Source organism: Martes martes (genome assembly GCF_963455335.1).
Source record: "Martes martes genome assembly, chromosome: 6".
Taxonomy (NCBI): domain Eukaryota; kingdom Metazoa; phylum Chordata; class Mammalia; order Carnivora; family Mustelidae; genus Martes; species Martes martes.
This window is the reverse complement of record NC_137893.1, coordinates 25222504-25241125: the sequence shown is the minus strand read 5'-3', so window position 1 is coordinate 25241125 and position 18622 is coordinate 25222504. Positions and strand designations below refer to the sequence as shown.

General features: G+C 42.8%; 1 protein-coding gene across 1 annotated transcript in view; it reads left to right on the top strand.

Annotated features, from left to right (window-relative positions):
- Positions 1 to 18622, top strand: part of CRYBG1 (crystallin beta-gamma domain containing 1) — a 47160-nt gene that overhangs the window by 18776 nt on the left and 9762 nt on the right. The window contains exons 7-15 of the mRNA XM_080807269.1: positions 3675 to 3801; positions 6336 to 6371; positions 7157 to 7311; positions 8473 to 8599; positions 8692 to 8837; positions 15453 to 15579; positions 15785 to 15817; positions 16745 to 16857; positions 18365 to 18494. Coding sequence (XP_080663395.1) covers positions 3675 to 3801; positions 6336 to 6371; positions 7157 to 7311; positions 8473 to 8599; positions 8692 to 8837; positions 15453 to 15579; positions 15785 to 15817; positions 16745 to 16857; positions 18365 to 18494 — 994 coding nt within the window. The remainder of the gene's footprint in view (positions 1 to 3674; positions 3802 to 6335; positions 6372 to 7156; positions 7312 to 8472; positions 8600 to 8691; positions 8838 to 15452; positions 15580 to 15784; positions 15818 to 16744; positions 16858 to 18364; positions 18495 to 18622) is intronic.

Sequence of the window (18622 nt, the reverse complement as noted above, 5' to 3'; positions counted from 1 at the left end):
TGAATAGCCAAATGTTCTTTGTCAATTTTATTGTGACATATCTGATATATACAGAAGAAGATGTTATGTGTGAATTATGAAGCCCGCTACTAAGATCCCCGTGTGCCTGCCACCTAACTTAGGACCTCACCTTTACCAGCACTGAGAACAGCACCCAGCGTGGCCCACCCTGGGCCCATCCCCCCAACTCCACAGCCATAAACTCTCTCTGGAATTTTGTGGTTTTCCCATACCTTTATTTTACACTTCTGTCCCTGCAAGATTTTAGGTCAGATGTCTTAGAGAATATACCACAATCTGATTTTGTCTCTGAGCATTTCCTCATATCATTTAACTTGTCCCAGTGTTGCCTGAATTTTCTGTATTGAACGGGTTACGTCTAGAGGCATGATCAGATGCAGGTGTGGAAAGGATCCTTCATATGGGTAGTGCTACATCGTCACGTTGCATCACAAAAGGCGGCATGTGCTACCCAGCTTCCTATTAACCGTACTGAGTTGGGTTGCTTGGTTGAATTGGGGCCTCCAGCATGTGCTGTGATGAGCACTGAGTGTCATACACAACTGAGGAATCCTTGAACACTGCATCTGAAACCAATGATGTACTCGATGTTGACTAATTGAATTTAAACTGAAAAAATTAAAAAAAAAATTGGTGCCTCCCACAACTCTCCACTGTAAAGGGACATTTTCCCCTCTGAGAGTCATAGCTCACCCTCTTCAGAGCAACCTCAAATTGGCATATTCATATTTAATCTTTCATGTATCCAGTTGGTTTCTGTAAATAGCCAGCACTCCCAGGGAGCCGTGTCTGGAGAGTAAGACTGAGGGAAATGCTGGAAATGCTGTTTGTTTGAGGATAAGTGAACAAGAGAAGATCGATGTTTCTTGTGTGGCTAAAAGGCATTTCTAAAAGAATAATTACAGAATGTTTTTAATCAACATATAGATAGCCATTATAAACATACAAAGGGACGTTGTTGAAATAATACGTATTTTTTTATCATTTTTTTAAAAAGCTCACACTTTATAGTTATACTGTTTATTCATAATGTAGGTAAGAGCTCATTACCTAAGTACATGGGAAAAATAGGAGGACTTTTAGAACCTGAAATAACACTGCCTGAAGATAGTTTCCCCCTCTCCTGATGGCCTCATGAATAATGTATCTTATGGGACTAGAACTTGGGAAAAATGAATCATGCTCTGTGGACGACTTTTGAGATTCCAAAGTCCACCCAACACTGATAAGTGTGGGTTTGAGTTTCCTTCCTGCTCATCGAGGAACCGTCCTTTCCAGTGTGTTTGTGTTCAGTCTTTTGACAAATTTCCCTTTACCCCAGATTACCTCCCTTCTGTAAATGTTACGTGACTAAATCACCTGCTTCAAGAAAAAGTGAAGTGTTTCGTATCAGATGAGTAAATGCCCTCACCTCAGACTGTGGAAGGAAAGGCCTCCTGAACGCGGTCCTGGGCTCAGCTATCCCTCAGTGCTCCCCAGCACCTGCCTATGAGCCGCGTGCTGAGTTCACAGAAAGTGCCACCCATTCACTTGTGAGGACTCAGACTCCACGGCCCTTGGCTCGGTAGCCCAGTAGCACCATTTCTGACGAACTGCCATCAGTTGGGGTGTGAAACCCAGGTGTGGTGTGTCTGTGAGAGCTTAGAGCTCTAAGAACTGGGTAACGCATCCCTACTTCTCATGCCTCAAACCTAAGGAGGTCTAAAGGACCCCATTCTTAGCCTTCATTTTCTTGTGGTTTAGGGCACTGTAGTGCTATTTGTTAAAAGATAAGCCTTTTTCCCCTTAATTTTTTATTGAAGTGTGTGTGATAATATTTGTACAAAAAAGTGCGCAACAAATCATAAGTGTATCATCTGAGTGAATTTGCGAAGTGTAAACATCATCTAGATTAGGAAATAGAAGACAGCCAGTATCTCAGAAGTCCCTTACTTGTGCTTCCTCCCGCCATCCTCTTATCCCCAGTGTAACTGTTACTCTGACTTCTAACCACGTGGACTAATTTGTTTTGCATTAACCCACACATATACCACTCAGTCTGTCAACATTTGTGTGTGTGTGTGTGTGTGTGTGTGTGTGTGTGTGTTGACAGGTCTTCAGGAGGATTTTGATTGTAAATCCCTGTATAATTAGGGAGTCCAGAGAAGCTACTGGCTTGTCCAAGGGAATCTTTAACAAAACCCATCACCCAAAATGTGCCTTGGGCCAAAATTGGGAAGAAAAAGGCAAAGAGGGAGAATCAAACCCATTTTGTTGATAAAAGATTTTACTTATGGCCACCTTCTTCTCGGCACGGTGTTCTGGGGATAATGGGATACCCCAGCTAGGACTCTTTGGCCAGACTAACAAGGAATTGGAGAGGATAAGTGCTCACCAAGAGTTCCGTGTTTGTGTATAAAGGGGCTGTTCTAGTACCTCCCTTACGTGAACGTCCCATCTCTACAACCTCCCCTTCCCAGAACTCACCTGGGGAACTAAGAAAGTGACCAGACTGTGCACAGTGTTTCGAGGCTGTTCTAACAGGCATGGTTTTCTGGTTTTCTGGTTTCTAGCACATGAAGGGAGGGTGGGGCTGCTTGTTCTCTGACCACAGCGGAAGTGACAGCTGACAAGCCTGATAAAAGGGTGTGGTATTGAAAAGCCGTAAAAATCAGATCCAAGAACTCAAAAAGCTTCGGGCCTGGGAGCAAGCAGCCTTACAGACCTTCAGAGCCCCCAGGACACCACCATGCATTGTCATGCTCCCAATGATGATCCTGAGTCATTGTAAAAAGCGTAAATTATGTGCACTTTTGGAATGAGAAAAAGTGCTCCCAAAAAATGAGTAGGAGTCTGGCTCAGTAGTCAGCTTGGATCAGCCCTGCATCTGGTACTCGCAGCTGCATGGCCCTGGGCAATTTACTTAACTTCATCTGTAAAATGGGGACAGTAGTGTTCCTTCCTCATAGCTCTGTTGCGTGGACTGGATCAAATTCCGGGTGGCATTCCTTGTAAGTGCTAGGTGGATGTTACCTGTTACTAGTTTTGGGCACGGGGACAAATGAGTAGGGGGAACATCTGATTCTTTAGTTACAAGTGAGATGTTGCCGTTTTAAAACATTTTAAAACAAAGCTTGAGGGCGCCTGGGTGATTCAGTGAGTTAAGCGTCTGCCTTTGGCTCAGGTCATGATCCCAGGGTCCTGGGATCGAGACCCGCATTAGGCTCCCTGCTGGGCAGGAAGCCTGCTTCTCCCTCTCCCACTCCTCCTGCTTGTGTTCCCTCACTCTCTGTGTCTCTCTATGTCAAATAAATAAAATTTTTAAAAATAAAATAAAGCTTGAGTTTCCTGGCTATGGCCTCTCTAAATACATAGAGCGCTACAAAGTAACTACTGCTCTGACTTGAAGTGATACAGACATTTAGGCTTTGAAGCGATTCATCATATAAATTAAAATTAACTGGACAAAACCACAAGGGGACAAGTAAAAGCTCAAGAAGAGGAGCATATAATGGCACATTCTCCTTGAATCTAAGGTTGCTCTGATATCCGAGTGTAACCATACACAGCCCAGATACACATCGTCCCCTTCCTTTCCTTTCTTCTCGGTGGGGTCCTGTGTGCCCTGGAAATAAATGATGAGCCCTCTCTTTTCTTCCTTGGTGCTTACGTAGGTGGCTGATTTATGAAGAACCTGGATTTCAGGGTATGCCTTTTGTCCTGGAACCTGGTGAATACCCCGACCTGTCCTTCTGGGACACAGAAGAAGCGTACATTGGATCCATGCGGCCTCTGAAAATGGTAAAAATGAAATCTAACAAAGCGTTCTTGGAGTCTGATTCTTTGTCAGCTTGACGTTGGTAGTTCACAGGCTGGGACTTGGAAGCAATAAAACCAGACTTGTAAAAACACAGATCTGTAGCAGATGGAACCTCTTGCTGGAGATAAGAGGGTGACTTGCTGGACGCTCTAGATGGAAAAAAAAAAAATGGGGATAAGCCCATGTTGTCTGCCTTCGAGGCATTTTCAGCCTTGCAGAGCCACACTCGGTGCACAGAGCTGCAGCCCCGGGCAGGTTCAGGAAGTGAAGACAGTGAAGAACTAAACCTGGTGGAAAACAGGAAGGACGGGTAAAGTCCACCTTGGAGGTGCTGTGAATAATGCGATTAGGAAATCTTCATGCTCAATCAAGTTGGGTCTTAAAAACCACGCAGGACTGTGCTAGATGGAGATGTCAGGGAGTGTTCTGCGTGAACCCGGGCGGAGCTGGGAAGGCCAGGGCAGGTGGGCACCAGCCTGGCTGTGGCAATCAGAAGCTGTTGGGGGGAGGGGGCAGCTTTGGGAGCCCTGGGACAGGATGTGTGACTATTGTCCTCCCCAGCATCTGCCTCTGCTTCCTCTCCACCCTGCGCCTGTCTTTTGCTGCATTCCTTCTGTCTCTCCTGCTAAACTCTAAGCCTTGGGAGGACGCGGACTGCTCCTGTCTTGTCCCCGTGGGGAGCACAGTTTGTGCCCACGGTAGCAGGTGCTCGCTAACTACCCGTGGCAAGAGGGAGGCTCTTGTTACAGTCGTGCTTCTGAAATTGCACTTTGTGGCTATTTTCTAGAGTCAGTTTGAAACAAATGAGAAAGTCATGGAGATAATTTTTATCTTAACTTTACCTCCTTCCAAAGCCTGTGGGTTAATTACCTCCCTTCGTGTTTGCTGGTCTTCATGCAAAACTAATTTGCATTATAAATAACTTTTTCATTATAAATGATTTGTTTCTAAAAATCACTTGTAAAGAACGAAGTTCAGTTCATTCTGTGAGTATATGAAAGAATTGTCCCAGGTTTTGAGGACTGTTTCAAATGATATACAAAGCTGTGAAGTTTAGGGCATTGGAAAAAGATACTTTTGAAATGGGTGCTTAGTACACCTAGCCCTCCTCTGCCCCCATCCACAGAGGATATTTTCCAAGACCCTCAGTGGGTGCCTGAAATCATGGATGGCACCAAACCCTATATATACTATGTCTCTTTCCTATATGTATATGATGATGTTTAATTTAGAAATTAAATTATACATTTATTATAACAGTTTATAAATCAGGCACAGTAAGAGATGAACAGTAATAATAAAATAGAACAGGTAAACAATATGCCGTAGTTTAAGTCGTGTGAGCATGGTCCCTCTCTCAGAACATCTTACTGTACTCTAATCGCCCTTCCTGGGATGCAGCGAGATGTAAAGTGCCTGCCTGGCGGGGTGAAGCAAGGTGAGGGGTGTGGGCGTCCTGACGCAGAGTTAGGCTACCCCTGACCTTCTGACTTTGAGTCAGGAGGAGGAGCCTCTGCTTCTAGACTGTGACTGACCTCGGGTAACAAACTGGAAAGTGAAATGCAGATAATGGGGGGATACTGCACTTGGTTGGTTCAGCTTTGGTTTGTTGATAAAATCAGCAACGTTCCTTTATAATTACAGTTCATTTGGTGCATGTGAGCACCTTTGGCTGCACTTAAAAAAAAAAAAAAAAGAAAGTAAGAACCGTCCTATATTGGTGAAAAATATTCTCCTGACTTTCCCGCTGCCGATTTTAACTCTTACCCCATTTATCATTTTGGTGTCATAGTAGCTTTCTCTGTGGCTTCTTCTTCGTGAGTTTTTTGGTGATTTACAACAACTTTGTTTTAAAAGTATAACCAACCCCACAGACCCAGCCTTTGGGCTAGTTTAAGTTCTAGCCAGCAGCTCATCTAATTATTTCAAGAGTCCTCCAGACCCTAGAGTGAACTTGTGTGAACTCAAAGATGTTGTAAGCCCTGGGTTGCAGAATCCCGTGCCTCCAGAGGCCAGGCAGCAAACAGCCTTGAATGAGGACAGCAGGGAGTTGAACGGAGAGAGGAGTGGAGATGGGCCAAGTCTGAGCAAGTCCCGGCTGGAGCGGGAGCCCATTGGAGAGCTAGTCTGTGCAAGGGGCTGGACGGCGCGGGGGGGGGGTGGCTGCCACCAAGAACTTGTGTCCAGGGCTGTCCGAACTTAGGACTGCTTTTTAAGGGAAATGAGAGAGATGCATTTCCATGAGACATTTTCTGAATGGAAAAAAAAAGCAAAAAACATAGCTTATTAGGTTAAAAAACAAACCCACCACGCAGATCCAGCTTATAGACCACCTCGGCTCCACACGGCCTTCCTCATTCTCCCTCTGCATCGTTGGGACATCAGAACTGTCGCCACCTCACTTCTACCAGAGGCTGGGAGGCTGGCCCGCTGACCACCCGCTGCCGTGGGTCGTATGAAACAGGATTCTCTCCACCAAGACCTGTGTTTCTGACCATATTATTTTTCTTTTCAGGGTGGACGTAAAGTTGAATTCCCCACAGATCCCAAGGTAAAAATATTTCTTTTAAAAATTTTATTCCCATTCCATCCCCGTGAAGATAATGTGATTTTACACACCAGCAAACGTAACTGCAGCTAAAGGAAGTCATCCCAACTGACACATGCCATCCCTTCGACTGGAAGATGAGGTTAATGGCACTAATAATCCCTCCCAGTATGTGTGGCCATGGCTTAAAAGGTTCATCGTTGTATTTGGTTTATAATTTGTGGTTGTATTTACTAATTGCAGGGCCAGTTGCTGCTTGCCAGTTAGCCAGGGAAAAAACTGAGTTCTCAAGACAAGATCTCCCTTTCTGCTATTTCTACTTTGTACATTTATGACGCATTTATTTTATTTTCTTTTTTTTTAAGCAGGCTCCACATCCAATGTGGGGCTTGAACTCATGACCCTGAGGTTAAGAGTTGCATGCTTCTACCAATGAATCCAGTTAGGCACTCCTATATTTCATTTTTAAAGCAATATAGGATCCTCTGGTTCCTTAGTTTGTCCTAAGCAAAATTCTAAATATCGGTTCTAGCCATCGAACAAAACCAATTTTTTAAAATCAATTATTTATAAACTGCCTTTTGAACCTGGCTTTGGGCTGTACCACATCAGGAAAAAAATTCAGAGTTTTAAAACGATGATACTGCTATTTAGTTAATTTAAAAACTATGATCAGAAAGTTTTGTGTTCTAAGACTTAGTGAAATGACATTAAATGACTGATTGAATGTTCAGCTGTTGAGACATTTAACTTGTTACAATTACTGGTCTGTCTCATTTCTATTATAGGTAGTTATTTATGAAAAGCCTTTCTTTGAAGGAAAATGTATGGAATTAGAAACAGAAATGTGCAGTTTTATCGCGGAAGCAGATGAAACAGAAGAGAAGACAGATGATAGTTTGCCGTTTACGTCTGTGGGCTCGATGAAAGTGCTGAGAGGAATGTGAGTAGGTGGGAGTGACTGGAGGGGTTTCTTTTTTATCCCTTTAGTAAAGTAATACACACGTTCCCCCCCGGCTCCACCCCCCAAACCTCCACCACCACCAAAAAACCATTCCAGATAGTTGGAAGAGTGAATTTCAAACATATTCTCAGCCAGCTGGGACCTAGCTTTGACACAGTGGTTCAAAGGGCTGGTTTGGGGCCAGTCAGCTGAGAAAGACTAATAAATTGACCCACACTGATCAAATCTACATCTTGTTTATTAATATGATGCTCCAAACAATTGAACTATTAGTTTACTTTCTATTTTTTATGATATTTTACACTTTATAGATCTTACATATTTCCGTTAGAAGTATATACTGAAAGTGGTCTTGTAAATAGGCAAAAAAATTTTTAAATAGTCACTGAAGAAAGTTTATCCAGGGACGCCTGGGTGGCTCAGCTGGTTAAGCAGCTGCCTTCGGCTCAGGTCATGATCCCAGCGTCCTGGGATCGAGTCCCACATCGGGCTCCTTGCTCGGCAGGAAGCCCGCTTCTCCCTCTGCCTCCGTCTGCCAGTGCTCACTCTCTCTCTCTCTCTCTGACAAATAAATAAATAAAATCTTAAAAAAAAAAAAAAAAAAGTTTATCCAGTTTTATTTGCTGCAGTTATTTTTTTAAGATTGACTTATTTATTTGAGAGAGAAAGAGAGCATGTGAGTGGGGAGAGGGGCAAAGGAGGGGGGAGAGAGAGAGAGAGAGAGAGACTCTCCAACAGACTCCCCACGGAGCACAGAGCTCAATGCAGGGCTTGATCCCCAAACCCTAAGACCATGACCTGAGTTGAAATCAAGAGTCAGATGCTTAACTGACTGAGCCACTCAGGGGCTCCTGCTGAAGTTCTTTTGAGTCTGTTCTTGTTAAACATACACACACACACACACACACACACACACTCCCTCTACTCCTTTACAGAACATTGATGTATATTTCTTATGTTGTTCTTTAGGGGGCCATTCCATTAGTCTCTTAAATTTTAGAGAAGAATTCCAATAGTCATAGTGCATGAGTCTCTGTCTAGCTTCATTAACTGTTAGTATTTGTTAATGAAACATAAATACATGGGAACACTTCTAGCACAGATGAAAACTACGACTCCTTCATGTTCTTTCTCTTGCAGCTGGGTTGCTTATGAGAATCCTGGATTTACAGGTCATCAGTATCTGCTTGAAGAAGGAGAGTACAAGGACTGGAAAGATTGGGGAGGTTACAATGGAGAACTTCAGTCTTTACGGCCTATATTAGGTGTAAGTTTAAAAAAAAAAGCTAATAGATAATACTTGATCTTTTTTGAATGATAAATGGCTAGGCTTTGAATTTTGAATTTTTTTCTTAACAGGACTTTTCAAATGCTCATATGATAATGTACAGTGAAAAAAACTTTGGATCCAAAGGTTCCAGTATCGACGTATTAGGAATTGTTGCTAACTTAAAGGAGACCGGATATGGATTGAAGACACAGTCTATTAATGTACTGAGTGGAGTGTAAGTGAAATGACCCAGTCGGGATTTTAAACACTTTTACCTTGGGTTGTATTAAATTGATAGTGTCTCTGACACAGAATAGGCACTCAGTAAATAAGCATGTCAATAACTACATATGAAATCAATCATTTAATATGTACTGCTATATGTTTTCATAACTGCTTTTTAAGATCTTTCTCATATAGTCTTTTTTTATGTATAATATCACATTGCAGTAGACAGTAGATTTGGGGGTTTCATGATAGAAATCCACAGATCTACTTCTCTTATTCTGCATGGAAAGATCTCCTGGATTTCTTATGCAGGAATCAAATAAAAAATAGTGATCTAATACTAGAAAACTGAAGTTGGAATAAAGTCCCATTCAATTTTCCTATGTCCTTGCAGGGGAGGAAGAATTTTCTCCTACCCATCAAGATTCTTCTAGCTGGTCTAAGAATTAAATTGACATAAGATAGATGAACAAGAGAAAAATATTAAAAAGCACCAAAGTTAATTACATGCTCATGGAGGTCCGATAATGAAAATTGAGACCCAAAGAAATAAGGCAGGCAGTTTTTATATATTTTAGAGAGACAATACATTGTTAGGAATTGACAGGATAAAACTTGTTTGGAAGCTTCGATTAGTAAGAAATTCTAAACAGAATTTGGGCTAATGTAATAAAGTAGTAAAAAGTAACAGGGTTTGTTCATACAGCCTTCTCAGCTCTAAATTTCCTGTCTCTGGTGATGAGAATGTGTTTCCACCTGGGTACAAGAAGGGTAACTTTCACATGGGAGATTTTTTCCTGTTTTCTGAAAGGCAGAGGAGGGTCTGAGAGTCCTTTTAGCACAGGTTGTTTCCTTTCTTTTCTTTTTATTAAATCTTTTTTTTTTTTTAAGATTTTATTTATTTATTTGACAGAGATCACAAGTAGGCAAAGGCAGGCAGAGAGAGAGAGGGGGAAGCAGGCTCCCTGCTGAGCAGAGAGCCCGATGCGGGGCTCGATCCCAGGACCCTGGGATCATGACCCAAGCTGAAGGCAGAGGCTTTAACCCACTGAGCCACCCAGGCACCCCTAGCACAGGTTGCTTCTTAAGTAACTTTACTTTGAAATAATCGATACGCCATTGTGGTCATTTCTGGGGTGGCCTGCCCGGAGCCCCTACACCTTACATCTGCTCCATTTTATTTCTTCACTATTATTTTGACATAAAAATTACTGTTTCAGTGTAGCTGGAGTTAGCAATTGAATGCTTTATTGTTGCTAAGGTAAGATTTTATTGGAAGATGATCAGTCAAGATTCTTCAGGATATACATGACTGCAAGCCAACCTAAACTGCTAGAAGTGACGAAAGTGCAGTTTATCAGGCTATATAACTTAAAAGTCCTGGAAAAGATTTTTGCTTCAGTTATGGCTGGATGTCAGGGTTTAGACACTGTCATTAGAACTTGCTCTCTGTCTCCTGACTGGGCTTTTTTCCCATGCTGGCTTTGTTTTAGGCAGGCCACTTACATCTGGTGGCCTGTGGCAGCATCATCTGCTTTTTGTTCTTCTCAAAAACAGCGGAAAGAGAGCCTCTTTCCCACGAGAGTTCCAGGTTTGACTTTGATTCTCTCAGCTTGGGTCATGCGTACCTGCCTGAACCAATCTCTGGAGTCGAGGAGACGACTGTGCCTGTATGATGTGCCCAGTCTCAGAGCAGGGTAGGGTCAGTCCCAGAGGAGCCACTTAATATACGATTGGGGTGAGTTGTTTCCCAGGAACGTCAGAAAAAATGAGGACAGATACTGGATGGGCAAAATACATGTCTATTAAAAGAAGTTAAACAATTATCCTTATGATCCAGGTTGATGTCAGTTAGAATTTGTTATAAGTGAGAGTATTCTTATATAATTAGATGAAATTATTTGACATGGGTTCTGTTGAAAGTGTTGGATGCTAGGTTTTTTTATGAGTAACATAGGCTATTTGGATCATTCTAACCTCAATTCTGTCGTATTTCATGGAGCCTCCCATAGGATCCCTGGATATCTGAGATGTTTCTACAGTGTAATGTTTTACTATTAGTCACATTCGCCAAATCCTTGTGTAGGCTGTTGCTTGTGGTGCCATCTTGACAGGGTGACATCCAGGACTTCTGGGTCTTCATTCCTAGCAGGACATGCCTTCTACCAGGTCCTGCTATGACGCCCTAACATTTTACAATCTGCCATAGACGAAAAGTATGGCATGGCAGAAGTCATCTGAAATGTTGCCATGGCTCTTAGTATTTTAGATTGCCTTTAAAGTTAATTACTTACAAGGAAAATAATGACCAGTTCAGTCTGGAAAAACAGTTGTACACTTTGGTACTCACCAGGTGTGTTGGTACCATTAGTCAGAGTCCAATCATGCGTCCTAGCATGCGTCCTAGTAATGAGGAAGCAAAGGATGCTGGGTAGAATTCCCTTAGGGCATTTTTGTAGATTTTGCTGTTAGCACAGGTAGAATCATGCCCAGAGCCAGTCTTTTTTTTTTTTTTTAAACCCAGCCTTTGTTTACTTGAAATTAGCTTCCTTTATAAATGTTGCTTTTATAGGTTTCTATTTTTAGTCATTTCTGTTGTATTTCCTGGCTTAGGCCTTTTTTCTGGTGATAGCAGTTGAGTTGTGGTATTGGGGGAAGTGGAAGGGAGGTGTGCACACATCACCTCCCCACGCCACTTCCTTTTAAATTCTGCGGTTGTGGAAGGGCTTCTGTATTCACCAGGGCCAGCTGCTTCCTCATAGTTCATTTAGTTGGTTATCTGACAATTATTGATTGAGGTCTGTTACATGCAAAGCATTCTGTTAAGTTCTCACAGAAGTCACAGTACCCATATAAAACATAATCATAGCTACAGAAGACCTAGAGATTATACTGAGCAGAGAGAGATTGATTTCCAGGTTGTGTGCAGGGGAGACTTTGGCTGAAGAGGTGGCAATGGACCTGGGCCTCCTGAGGTGGATAGCTTGAGGTGTGCCAACACGAGGGAGGAAGTCCGGCCTGTTTGTTTTTAATAGTTTCAAAGAAAAGTGATTTTAATGACTTTATTCTTCTTGGCAAATAAGAATCTTAGTTTGGGTCTTCATTTCTCAGTATGGAACGCAAAATCTTTTCAGAAAACTTTTTGGAGATTCCTGTTGTGGCTCTCTCCCAGGAGATTCACTATCACATGGGTAACACATTCCCTGGGTGGTAAACTCATTTTTAGCTCAAAAACAGAGCCCAGCCTTCAGGAGGGATGCTCATGAATCCAGCCACGGAAGCGTGGGGCACCGCATTCCGTTTCTTACCGCAACATCCGAAGAAACTCCCTCTCGCAGCTCCTACAAGTTCTGTGTTACGTTCTTGTTCACGTGGTGGAAACTGAGCTCGTTTTTTAAAAACCAAGAACAAAAAAAGTTATGTCTAGAGTCCAGCTAAGAACATTAGAGTGCCGTCATTTTAATTTCTTTTTCCTTTTCTCTGCCACGGAAGGGCCAGTCTGCCCTGCCACCCGGGAGTTCTGAGTAGTGACTCCGCCAGGCTGGGACCTGCCGGTGCACGCACTAGCTCTCAGCCCACCGCCCCCTCCTGCCTTGTAAACAGGGAAGTGTTGATTCACGTGGACAGAATATGTTGAGGCAAGGACACTAAGGAATTTTCTTCTTACAAGTCTCAAGTAGAAGTTACAGATACAGGGAGAATCTCAGGTCTGAGTTTTGGGGTTTTCGTTTTACCCTCCTCTTCACGGGTGATTCATCTGGGGCTACAGCTCCGAAGGAAAACAGCATGACCGTCCACTCAAGTATCATCCTCATAAGTGGTTTTTTTTTTGCTTCGACCTCCATGAAGTAGCTAGGTTTATGTGGTGTTGGGTGTTTCCTTAGAAGTGATTTATTTTATTTTATGGGGAAATAGAGTATTCTCACTTGTTAGTTGTATGTATATATATATTTAAAACAAACTAGATAAAGCTTCCTCCAAGACTCACTCAACTGCCTTCTCTCCTGTGGTCCGTCTCTCCCCATTCACAGTCTTTTTCCCTCCAAACCTTGAAGTCGATCAAGCAAAAAGGCCTTTGAACCCTCTGCTTTCCTTTAACTTGTTTCAGATGTGGCGACTGCTAGGAATACTTTGATATGATATGGCTCAACCTCTTTTTCTTTCTTTCTTTTTTTTTTTTTAAGTCCTGGTTTTTGTCAGTATTCCCGCCACGCAGATACTCCTCCCCACGCGGTAGGATCCCATGCTCCCACTGGAGTGTCTCTTCTCTTCAGAAGCCAAAGGCTGTCCCCTGAGGCTCCCAGGCGCTGTATAGCCCCATGCAATGTCAGCGCTAGGATCCTGGCGGACCCCTTTACCTATGATGAAAATACGACCTTTCGCAAAAGTTAAGCGACCCCTTCGAAGTTATCTGGAAATGAATGTCATGACCATAGGTGGAACTAGGTCTCCTAATTCCTGACCTCACAGTGTTTAAGAATAGGCTTTAAAAATTGTGGATGAGGTTCTGAAGTGGGGGAGCAGCGTTTCCTAAAACAGACTGGCTGGCCCGCCAGCAGTTCCTCTGTTCAGACGGCCAGAAGTGTGCATGCAGACGCTCGCTGTCCTAAGCTCCTTGATGCTGGAGATTTTTGCGGTGTTCTTTTTATCCTTGATAGCTGTTCATTTCCTAATAGTGACTGCATTTGAGATTTTGTCTGAAGTCCAGCCCTTTTGACAGTAAAATCATACCCTGATCGTTATGCAGTGTGTGGACGGTTTTAAGTATGGCTTAACACAAGAGTACCTGAAAGGAGACTTGACAAGCGGCAGCTCGGGTCATGACACAGAGTGGGGAGCCTCAGGAGACCCAGTTGGGAGCCCAGCCATCCTTGGCCACTAGCTGATCAGTGGTGTCACTCTGTGTCACCCTGAACAAGTCACTTCCCGGCCAGAACAAACAACAGCAAATAATTCCATGTGCTACTCCTCAGCCATCAGTCAATTCAAGGGCAGGGACTGTCCCTTCCATCCTTGCTTGCCTACTGCCCTCTAGCTCCTGGCACACAATAAATGACCAGGCAATGTTTGCTGAAGAATCAGTGAATTCACTTTTCTGTGTCTTTAGCAGCTTTTCCTTCCTGTAAAATGGGAAGACCTGTTCTCCCTAGATTGATTGTGGTCAGAGATGTGAAAGCATTTTGGAAAGTTCTGAGTATATTTACAGGCACGTGGTGTTCGTCCTTTCCGCTGTGAGTAGATCAGGAAGGCAGCGAATGAACTCAGGAGGAGATGCAGAGTTATCTCTCGAATATAACAGAACCGAAAAACTTTCAAAGGCTATCTTTGGCTGGGAAGCGGCATCAATAAGTTGGTTTTGTTGATTATCTTCTGAATGTAGATCACTTGAAAGGTGAGAGAAAACATCCCAGGAGAGAGTTTAGTATTTCTGACTGTTTGTTCAGTGTTGCTTACTCTACATAGTCAGGTCACATCAGAAATCCTGTCCCCAATAAGATTTTAATTACTTAGCTGTATTTTTGGTATGTTTGTTGGTTTGTTTGTTTTTTAATGGTAAACTTGGAGCCATTTTTTGTTAAGCAAATGGACATAAATCCACTCAGGATATGGAGAATTTTGCTTTACAGTCAACTTGGCTAAAATCATAACGGTTTGCATAAGAAACAAAACGTATAACCCAAATAATTCTTGAACTGTTGTGATGGCCTTGCAAAAAGGAAAGCAATATATTTATAAAGATATCCAGCTCTTGAACTTTGACCAATGTGTTTATACATAAAGATGATTACACAGAACATGAAGGTCATGTAATTATTAATCATCCTTATTGTTTCAAATAATATTTAAACTCAGGGATAGTTCACTACTTCCCTGGGTTTGAATTTCCTGCACACAGCATGAGAATTATCTCTCTGTGTGTATCTGCCAACCTGAAGAATGTGTTTTTCACCAAAAGAGGAAAATTACTGTGATTTGTAAAAGAGGTATCCTACTTCTGCCTCTGTTTCCTCCCTTCCAGCTTCATTCTCTCCCCCCATTGCCATTCTCTCCCCCTTTTCCCCAGGAATGCCCAATTTCTTATAGTTTGCCAGTACACTGGAGTCTGTCACCTCTCTAGACCTGAGTATACGCTGTTCTCCCCTAGCTGTATTTTTTTAAAGGATTTCTTCTGTCAGCTTTTTTTTCCACTGTGGTTTGTTGTATAACAGAGACATAGTTTCTTGTAATCTTTCTGGAAAAATATTAATGTCGATAACAAAAAGAACTCTTGCTTGCTTACTAAGAGAATGTTATAAGTACTTCTTGGAAGTCCAGATTATTTCCTTAGAACAGAATTAGAAAGAAATACAGACAAATATCCCCACCGGAGCTCTCTTGGGGAATAGGATTTGCTACATGAGAACGCTAAAAGGTTCAGGTAAGGATACTTTTCCCTTGTCACTTTGATTTGTCATACAGACAGGTCTCCCAGAAGACTAACAGAGAATCAGAAAAATCAAGACTACTCATTATTCAAACAAATGGAAGTGTCTTATGTTATGTGTTTTCCTAAGTGGGTTTGATAGTTGTATCATACATGTAAACTGTGAACTATAACAAGTCATTGTTTTTGTTTCTTTAGATGGGTAGCCTATGAGAATCCTGACTTCACAGGAGAGCAGTATATACTGGATAAAGGCTTGTACACCAGTTTTGAAGACTGGGGAGGCAAAAGTTGTAGGATCTCTTCTGTTCAACCCATTTGTTTGGTAAGGAGTTAATACTTTTCTATGAGAATATTTAACTGAATTCTGGATTTCCTTAATGTGTACTCCTGGTTCATGTAATTCGTAACACTGTAAAAACTATTCTGAGATTTTTTTTAACAGTGATTGCTAATGATCTGGAAGAAAAAACTTTTTCGAGGTATCTGCTCTACTCATTTCCTTCTCTCTTCCCTTTAAAAATTCTTAGGATTCTTTCACTGGGCCAAGGAGAAGAAATCAGGTAAGTTAAAAAATAATCTCTTCTTTTATAATTAGGGGCTTCCACTGAAAAGCTGATCTTATGTGTAAAATGTGAGACATTTGGGCTATTTTGTTAGTTTCACCCATTTTTATACCTGAAAGCATAATTGTATTTTAAAATTAGATTTAGGTTTCCTTTATGTGCTTGACAACACATACCCATATCTAAATATTTCTTATAAAATGCTCTTATGATATAAAGTTGAATTTGATATCATTATGCTGGGTCAATTTACATTAATACACTAACATTAATATCTCAAACAACACATGTAGTTATTCTAAACAGTAAAATGAATTTTCATCTTTGCTGTGTCCGCATTAGACAAACATTTTATATGGTCTCTCTTATATGGCCTCTCACTCAAGCCTTTGAATGCTGACTGCCTCAACTGAGGTGTTACATTTGTTATTGAGGCTTTTTAATGGATGTGTTCAGAGTTCAGACAGCCCTAATTACAGAGGCGCAAACACCACTGTAGCCTCCTTTATTGGCATACACAAGTTTCTAATAAGTCAGCAAGTATCTCCCATTGAGAAGGAGGAAAACTATACTATGTTTCCAAAATATAATTTCTTGTAAATGTTAGAACTGATGAACAATTACTTTTGGCCACAATAAAGCTTTAACATGCCTCACAGCTTGTTGCGACAGCGTGTTCTCTAGAAACCCGCCTCTATTGTCGGACTGGCCTTTGATGCCTCTGAATTAAAGCAGCGTGAATGGTGCAGCCAAAGTATTTCTAATTGATCATTACTGCAGAAGTAGAAAATTAAAGGATTTATGAAATTCCTAGGAGTTTATTGTCATACGAGCTAACAGCTCACGTTTGCATCGTTTCAAAGGCTGAACGAGTTCATGTGTTTAGGAGAATAATTGGACGTTTTTCTGTTGACTTTTTCAAAGATTCGGTTGTTTTCGGAACCACAGTTTCAAGGTCGCAGTCAAGGGTTTGAAGAAACAACCAGTCAAATTGACGATTCATTTTCTACCAAGTCTTGCAGAGTTTTAGGAGGCTGGTAAGTCAAACGGGCTGGTAGAGCCCGATCACGGGAGAGGTGAGAATTTGTGTATTGGCAAGCATTCAGGGACACCTTGGCATTCTGCGAAAGCACCAAACGAGACAGGCCCGTGTCAGTATGAACCTGTACCTTGCTGCATCCGAGCGCTGGGCATCCGAGGGCATGGGCTCACCATGCTGCTCTCTGGTGCGATTCAGTCCAGGTTCTCTACTCTCCCGCCTGTCCTGTCGCCTGCAGCGGGACTCTAGATAATCTCTAAGGTGCCTCCCAAGGTAGATTTTTTTTTTTTACAGGTAGATCGGAGTAAAACAGGCACTCTGTCAGGCAGCGCATGGCTGGAGTGGGGCTGGTGTGTATGGGATCAGGGAGCACAGCACCCTAGAGCTGGGGGGAGAGAAGGTGGGACCAGGTCGTGAAGGCTCTCCCTGAGCATACGAGTTTAGACGGATGCCGTAGAAAACACAAGAAGGGAAAGGCCGTGACCTCGGAGTGTCTTGCTGAAAACAGTTTGACAGAAGCTCTAGAAGAAGGGGAGCCCAAAGTCAAGGGAAGTTGGTCAGGAAACCTGGGAGCCACCTGTGCAGGTGAGGAGGAATTATGTCTAATAATAATAATATTAGTAATGGTGCCATTAATCATCTAGTTGTTTGTGGTCTCAGCACCACTATCTTGTCACGTAGCCCCGCACAGTAGAGCCTGCACTGGGTTTGCAGTCGAGCACACAGATTTACGGCAAAATTCCAGTGGGTCAGCACACACCTCCATCTCCCTTCCGGTTCCCCTTCAGCCCCTGCCCTGCCGCACTTAGTAGGAGCAGATGCGCACCCTGGCTCTTCATTTATGTCCGTCTCAGCTCACTGGGGTGTCAACTTTACGATAGCAGGGACTGTGTTTTGTCCCCGCTTCTGTCGCCAGCAGTGGAAAAGTACCTGACACACAAAGAGCTGGATAAGCATTTGTTGGATTAAAAGAATGAACAAAAACCCCGCTCATCTGGGGAAGCTGGTAAATCACCACGTCACTGACGATGCCGAGGCCCACAGGGGCTGAATGACTTGTCTCAAGTCACTGCGGTATTTCGACTCGCGGCCCACTGTGGAGGTGCCGGAAACGATGATAAAGGAGAGAAATTCAGGGAGGAAACCTGTAGATCCAGGTGGTGGACTAGCCGTGACAGCTGAAGCATTATTCAGAGAGGACTCAGGGCTACGGAATGGTGGCCCCCAGGAGAGGCTCCAGAATACTGGAAGGTGCACAGGGAAAAACACGAGTACTTTTGTGGAAGAAAAAAAAATATTTCCCAAATGCAAAACTAACAGCTGACTTCTTAAGAGTATCCATGTGCAACGAGAGGGAAAGCAGTAAGCAAGTGTAGGTATTTCTGAGGAAAGAACAGTTAGCCGTATGCATTGTGCTTTCTAGCAGGCTACCTCTCAGAATCAGACTTCTTGAAGAGAATATCCAAAGTACATGTTGAACGAGTGCGTGATTTTTCCTGTTTTAGCTGGGTTGCATATGATGGGGAAAATTTCTCCGGGAATCAGTACGTGTTGGAGGAAGGCCACTACCCTTGTCTCTCTGCGATGGGATGCCTGCCCGGAGCAACTTTCAAGTCTCTTCGTTTTATAGACGTTGTAAGTATGTCGGTGTGGCCACGTGTGACGGGGCCGCGGGCGCACGTAGCTGATGGAGACCAGCATCTAGGCTTCCTCAGGACTTAAAGTCAGAGGCAGAGAAAACAGTTGCTGTAGAACTCTCCATT